Raw genomic sequence first — 7,814 nt, forward strand, 5'->3', positions numbered from 1 at the left:
CCACTACCACCTCCACAACCACCACCATGCTGCCACTACCACTGTAATAACCCAAACAAAATATCCTAAAATTAGTATTAATTTATTCTAGCGAAAAGACGACTTTGTCCTCACCTCTTTTAAGAGGGGGAAAAGTTGACTTTTTGACCGAGAAGGAATTTGGGAATTTCGTTTACGCCGTTGCGTAGAGCACGGCGAAACGAGTTCGTAGACACGGAGTAGACCCGAATCAGAGTTGTAACGAAGGAGTTATAGTCAAAAGAGTCTCAGTGGCAGAACCGTAAATATTTCGAAGTTCAGTTTTATAAACCCAGTTTTTCTTCCTTGCGACCATTTGGACGAGCCAACTTCAGACAGCGGTTTCTCCCAACACGGGCCGCTGTTTCAGGCGATACCGGTCCCAAACGAACCACCTCACTTCCCTCTATCAGTTCTGCCCCACCTCAGCCTCCATCCGCTACTGCAGTAGCCGGAAACAGCCACGAAACAGGCCGGTTTCAACAGTTTTTCTGGAATTTTTGGGAGCTCGTTCTCCCTTAATTCTTTTCCGAATTGGACGAGTAAGGTATGGTTTTCTACCTATTTTCCATGCTCTAGCTGTTGGTTGAGTAGGATTTCGTTAATTTTGAGCGTAGTTCAACTGAATTCCAACTTAGGTTTTTGCCGGTTTTGGGTCTCCGATTCCGGCCACCTCCGGCCATTTTTTGGGGGTTGTCCAAGAATAAAAGTGACTCCAAATGGGGTGTTTTACCTAGGGTAGGATTTTGGAGTCTCGGTTCCAAGATTTTTTCCGGCACACCCGATCGCTTTGGACACCCGATCGGTCCGCGCGTGTGGCGGCGCGTGGGCCAGGGTGGTGGCACGGCTCTGGTCCGTTTTGAGACCCTCGTGCCATCACGAGCGCGTAGGATTTTGCGGATCTCAATTCGGAGTCCGTTTGAGCCCCGAACGGATTTTCCATATTATGCGATCCCCGGTTGCAGCGTCGTCTAGCCGTTGGATCGCACCCCATTTCGGATATGTTGTTCTACATTGTTTCAGGATAGCGTAGGATTCGACGGATTGCAAATCGGAGTCCCGGATACTCCGGAATCACGAACCCTGGGGCTAGGGTTAGGGTTTTAAGCGATAGCGCGATTTTGGCCAATCCGACCGTCCATTTCGGACCAAACTCGCAGGACATGGGTTTTACACAGTGAGGAACCTCTAGAGAATCCCAGATCGGCCATCGGAGATCGTGGACCCCACGGGGTTCCGGATCGGCCGGTCTAACAGTTTATCGCTCGGTAAGGTTTCCGGTCTTTTAAGGCCATTCTAATTATCTGAAATGCTACAGTGGTCATAGAGTTGACTTTACAATGAGAGCACGCATTTCTAGGAGCCGGGGGTCAGGGTATTTAATTTAATGTTTTTATTGAGCAGTTTAGTAATTGAATATTCATGGTTAAACAGGCATCAGAGGCCAAACTGAACCACAGGAGGGACCTTCAAGAGGTCCAGCTAGCTCGGACCAGCAGTGAGTGGACCTTTCTTTTTTAAATAATTTTCTGAATCAGTTTTATTCAGTGTGATTTATTCCTATGAATTTAAAGGTTCCTTCTATACATTGCTTAGCTGATTTTGCTAAAGTTATTTGGACAACAGACTTTGAGATTTATGATTCAGAAATATCTAGCTCAGATTTTATCAGAATACAGAGGATGTCAGATTTTATCCAAGATAATTATTTTAGACCACCATGAATTATAGAAAGCAGAGTTTGAGTTTTCTATCAGATAAAAAGGGCAGCACAGTTATAGATTGAATAAAGATTCAGTTATTCATCAGATCTTTCAGAAATATTATGATATTTATATTTGATATTTTCTCAGCAGTTAATATTTTCTTAAACCACTGTGGATACCCGGTTATAGAAACAGGTTGCCGTCAAATAAGACGATGTCTACGGACATCCAGATTGCCTTTGGTTTATGTTGCCTTCGGATATGATGATGTCTACAGACATCCAGTTTACTTTCAGTTACGTCAGTGCACTTGACATTTGCCTCACGAGTTTTGGGGACGCCCGGACAGTGAGTGCCAGGATTGCGAATCAGGCTGACTACGGTCTCCTGAATCCTGCCAGGATTGCGAATCAGGCTGACTACGGTCTCCTGAATCCTGCCAGGAATTGCGGATCAGGCTGACTACGGTTTCCTGAATCCTGCCAGGAATTGCGGATCAAGCTGACTACGGTCTCCTGAATCCTGCCAGTTTGCGGCTCGGATACACTATGTGTCGCCGAGACCTGCCAGGGGAATTGACGAATTTACAGAAAAATTGACGGATACCAGGAATTGACGGAAATTAAATGGGTACACCCAGTTGGTAACTTTAGAGGAATGTCAGTGCAATTATGCAAATATTGATTTCAGTGATTTTACTTGAGTTTCTTAATATCGAGCAGTAACGGTATATATATGTTTACCTAAATGCTTTGGACTTATCATAATTCAAGTGCAGTTTAAATATTCAGTCGTATGATTATCATTATTTTTACAGTGGGGGTTATTATGTTCATATACTGTTTTCTAGAACTTTATTTTGGTCCACTCACACTTTGAAATGTTTTGCGCCCCCCAGGCAGTCGAGTGTGCAGGAATCCACCACCAGGCCTTCTCCTAGCTCCCACGCTACTTCCAAGCTGTAGGATTTCTTGTAACCTACTTAAATTCTTGTAAACAATTAGTAACTGCTCTGATATCTGGTTGGATTAGATAACCAGAACTGGTGAATATTTAATTACCCTATTCTGGTAGTTGGTGTGGATTTATCAGTTTGTTTGACAGGTGGAAAATTTGGGTTTAGTCAAATTACAGGGGAGTCTCTGCCGAAATTAAAGCAGGAGTCCAGAGAAGGTTTTAACCATATTTATCTCCAGGAAGGGTAAAGAGGTCATTGTGCCCGACAATTGCCAGGTGTCGGACACGCACAGGGCTTGGCTCGAATTCCAAAGCGGAAATTGGGTCGGGTCCTGTCAACCACCCCCACCACCACCACCACCACCACTACCACAACGACCAACTCCACCTTCATCACCACCACTACCTCCACTCCATCACTACCACTACCACCACATGATTAGTACATAACACTTTTAACATCATGTCCATTTTAGTCATTATTCACAGTTACAATAAATTTATGTTAAAATTTACCAAACGGTTTTTACACTGCTTTTTGTACTAACAACACTTTAAAATATTGTTTACCAGACATGGAGCTGCTTTACTTTACAGCTAATTATTTTCAAAGCACAGCAGAAGCAACTTTTTTTTTTTAAAAGTGACACCAATTCCAAACTAGGCCTAATTTTTGTTATGACCATATTATTGACAATATATCTATTTTTAATGGAATACTTTATTTATTTTATAATTAAAATAATTTTTAGGGTGTGATGGAAACATATTTAATACAAAAAAAATATATAAGATAAAGTGAAAGTGCTTTTCCTTTTACCAAACACTTGAACAGAAAAGTCATTTCAACATAATGCCCTTTTTATTCATTATACACAACCCACAATACTTTCACACAAAAATTTACCAGACACTTACAAACTGATTATTGTACAAACAACACTTATAACGAAAATTTTACCAAACACCAAACAGCTTTCTCTCATAGCAAATCTGAAAGCGATTATTTTCACACCACAGCAATACCAAACTGGCACTTAGGCACTTAATTAAGGACTTAATTAGCGGGCAGCAATGCGGACACTACGCAGTACAACAGTCTCCACGGTTAGCCCTGGCCCGATCCCAATCAGAACACCCCATTCCAGCCCTTCACCAGTCGTGGCTTTTCCTTCCTCCATTGACTTCTTCCTCATCTCATCGAGAATAAACAAAACTGATGGAGCTCCCATGTTCCCATACTCCCTCAATACGTGCCTGGTTGCTCTCAGCTTCCCCTCATTCAGACCCAGTTTTTCTTCAACCTTGTCTAAAATGGCCGGTCCACCTGGGTGAATGCTATAGAACAGCGAGTTCCAATCATTATTTATCCCATCAATTTCGCTAAACCCTTTTACCAAAAGCTCCTCAATGTTTGCACCAACCAACTTTGGCACATCTGGTGAAAGATAATACTCAAAACCCATTTCACGCAAGTGTGCCACCACGCCATGCTCCGAGTATGGGACAATAGTCCCTCTCGTTGACATAATCTCAAACACCTGGCGTTCGTTAATTTTGGGGTCAGGATTAGCACCAACAATTAAAGCGGACGCACCATCTGAAAACAAAGCCTGTCCTACCAAAACATCCACATGGCTCTCAGTGGGTGCTTGAAAAAACATAGTTGTGATCTCACAGCACACCACCAGAACGCGTGCGCCGGGGTTGTTTTCTGCGACGTCCTTGGCAAGACGTAGGACAGTCCCACCAGCGAAGCAGCCTTGTTGGTAGATCATGAATCTGTTGACAGAGGGGTCAAGGCCGAGGAGCTTGACGAGTTGAAAGTCGGCGCCAGGCATGTCCACGCAGGAAGCTGTGCAGAAGATGAGATGGGTGATGTTTGAAATGGGCTGGCCCCACTCTTCGATGGCCTTCAATGCCGCTTCCTTGCCAAGCTTGGGTACCGCTGGAATCAACATGTCCTGACGTGGATCCAGTGAGGGTGCCTTGTAGCTACATATGTTTGGGTTTGCCTTTAGGATCTCTTCCGTGATGTGTAGATAACGCTTCTTTGTCTTTGATTTTTCACCTGTTAATTACCAAATTTCATAAAAGTATCCACAGTTCTCCTCCCGCTTAATTTTACTGACTTGGCTCTTTTCGTCAAATTGATTACCCTACTCTAGTGACCCCCCCTTTTTCAAAAATGAAAGAAAGAAAAATCTGTACCGTAATGCCACTTGTGATATTTTGTGATTGCCTTTTCACGGTGTTATTCACTCATGTTATAACATGTGTATTTAATCTATTCATCAATAATAATAATGTATCATGTGTTCATGAAATATTAACTTTGTCATCAACTCATAGTTTAACAAATGAATTAGCCGCACCACGCGATTGTATAGAAATCATAACTAAATATATTTCTCCCAACTTTATCATTTTCAGATGGGTTAACTTATTGCATGATATTTGGAAGAGGTCCCAAATCTAAATGCCCTGCGAATTAATAATTCATAAACCACTTAGTGCATGATATAATTTTATTAAGTAGTATGAATTAATACATTAATTTTATGCATGCATGTATGTGTTGTATAAAGAGTACCACTTACATATGCGCTTGAATCTGTCTTTCAATTCTGTCATATGATCGCTATTGGTAACTCGGAATAGAAAATCAGGATAATCTTGTTGGTAGTAACAGTTGGCTGGGTTTGCCGTCCCAATGGCTAGTATTGCCGCCGGACTCTTGGCTTCAATCTTACTCATAGACATCTCTGTCCGTATATAGGGTTGGTTGGATTGGATGGGTTCAAAACTGGAAACAAAAAGGCTAAGGGTCGTTTGAAGGTTGCAAAATAAGATGAAAGCAGTAGCTCATTCCTCGTAAGTTATATAGATAATAGATGATAGATCTGAAATTTGATATTTCAAGTGGGGCCGCTAGGGCAGACCCGAATGGTAGATACACAATTATTTCAACCTAACATTTGGATTCGTATAATTAGGAGGAACAACATTTAATGGATACCAATAGATTTTATATTACCTTAAATGCTTGTCATAAAACATGTGGTAGTGTTTTTTGGGGTGGTAAAAATTGACCGAATCCGCCAAGAGTTGAATTAATGCTAGCGGCCGCTAGAAGAACAACATAAGATATCTTGTGCTTAAAAGAGAGAGAGAGACCGAAAGGCCATTAAAGAATTCTTAAGATATCTAATATATGGTGTGATATATTATATATTGTTGTAAAATAACTAGGATATGTGCGAATATTGAGCTGCACATAAAGTAAATGAGACACAGTATTTAACGAGGTTCGGCTATGCCTACGTCCCCGGAGAGCAGCAGTAGTAACTTTTCCACTATGTAAAATAATAGGGCTACAACTTTAGTGTTTACAATATATGTGGCTCACTAATTTTTCTCTCTTGGAGAAATTTCTCTCCACTCTATTTTTCTCTCTACTTACTCACCCTCTTTCTTCCTTCTCTTCCTTTCTTTCTTTCCTTACTCATTCTTCTCTTCATTTTGGTGTGTATTACAAGTGAATGAGCAAGCCTATTTATAGGCTAAGGTTTTGGTAAAATACAGGGAAGGGAAGGTTCCTGGAAGATGCAAGGAAACTTCCTGAATTGATAAATACATGGAAGGAAAGTTCCTGGAAGATGCAAGGAAACTTCCTCAATTGATAAATACAGGGAAGAGAAAGTTCCTGGAAGATGCAAGGAAACTTCCTGAATTGATAAATACATGGAAGGGAAAGTTCCTGGAAGATGCAAGGAAACTTCCTATGTGGGCTCCACCTTCAAACTTTTACAACACTCCCCCTTGGAGACCACAAATGATATGGAATATGCCTCGTTAAAAACCTTGCCAGTAAAAACCCAGTGGGACAAAAACTGGTCGAAGGGAAAAAGAGCACATAATCACGTGTAACACAAAATTCTGTGTATATTGACGCGCGTGCGACACTGTCTCGTTAAAACCTTGCCAGGAAAAACCCAGTGGGATAAAAATCTGGACGAAGGAAAAAGAGTACAGTGTGTAAGGGTCTGTATTGACAGCACGCTCCCCCTGATGTTTGGCAAAATATCTTTAAGCCATACTGTTGATCATCTGTCTGAATATCATAGTTGACACTGCTGCTGTGAGTCAATAATGTATGAAAGTCTTTATTAATACCATGCTCCCCCTGATGAATATCTCCTCCTGAAAACTTCATGACTAGCTTTTTCCAGTAAGCGACCATAGAGATTTCCTGAGTCCGCATATCTTAGAACACTTGGGCTATTTATAAGTTCACTAAAAAATATGCCTGTATATGGTGTTATGCTTAGATAGCATCAAATATACCTCACATCATCCCAAAATGATGGTGATGGAGTTGAGCCCTATCTGGAAAATATGATGTCCGGTCCAATATACTTCCGGAAAATCATTAAAGTGTCCAACGGATAATCCTCATAAAAATACTTTAATACTTTCTTAGTATAAGCAAGAATCTCGTTGGCATAATGCTCGATCGAGACAAATATTTCATGAATTATGCAGAAGCTTTAATGTGTTGCAATCACATTATAATCAATGTACTCACTGAGGTAATTTATGCATATTTATATTGAGTACAAATTTTGTGCTTCAAGCACATGTCCTTTAGGGACTTGCTCTATGCAATATCAATCCTCTCAACGGATTTTGGTTAAAAGGGATTAAGCTTTATGACACATTATATAGCTTTTACCCAGCTATTTATACATCTTTAGGAAATCGCTTCTGGCGATATGCTCCGTGCATTTAATAACCCTTAAAGATAATATGTTGGTCTCCGTAATTGTGTAATAAGGGGGGGGGGGAGGGGGGGGCACAATTGAATATGTAAATATGGAGAAAACCCAACATTCCTTGTTTCTGCCAGAAACAGTGTGTCATACAAAGTAGGTATATTCCCTTTTATTCCGAACACACAAGTATAAATTCAGTATTAACAAATTTTGGGGTTCGTATTGTGGGTTTGTTCTTTCACGTTCATTCTCATTTATAATGGAATTACCTCGTTCCATTTTGGCCAGTGATATTGTCGACATTTAATAATTGAACGTGGTTCCAATCAACACAGCCCATTGATGATTTGAGTAGCTA

General features: G+C 40.9%; 1 protein-coding gene and 1 long non-coding RNA gene across 2 annotated transcripts; one reads left to right on the forward strand and one right to left on the reverse strand.

Moving 5' to 3' along the window:
* Positions 1,378-2,776, forward strand: LOC109948862. The gene is made up of 2 exons (XR_002271324.1): positions 1,378-1,516; positions 2,623-2,776. It is a non-coding gene; the product is annotated as an uncharacterized LOC109948862 (long non-coding RNA).
* Positions 3,476-4,845, reverse strand: LOC18781256 (4-hydroxycoumarin synthase 1). Its single transcript, XM_020563203.1, has one exon. The coding sequence runs from the start codon at positions 4,640-4,642 to the stop codon at positions 3,743-3,745; it is 900 nt and encodes a 299-aa protein (XP_020418792.1). The 5' UTR covers positions 4,643-4,845; the 3' UTR covers positions 3,476-3,742.

The sequence above is a fragment of the Prunus persica genome, chromosome G4 (genome assembly GCF_000346465.2).
Source record: "Prunus persica cultivar Lovell chromosome G4, Prunus_persica_NCBIv2, whole genome shotgun sequence".
Lineage (NCBI taxonomy): Eukaryota > Viridiplantae > Streptophyta > Magnoliopsida > Rosales > Rosaceae > Prunus > Prunus persica.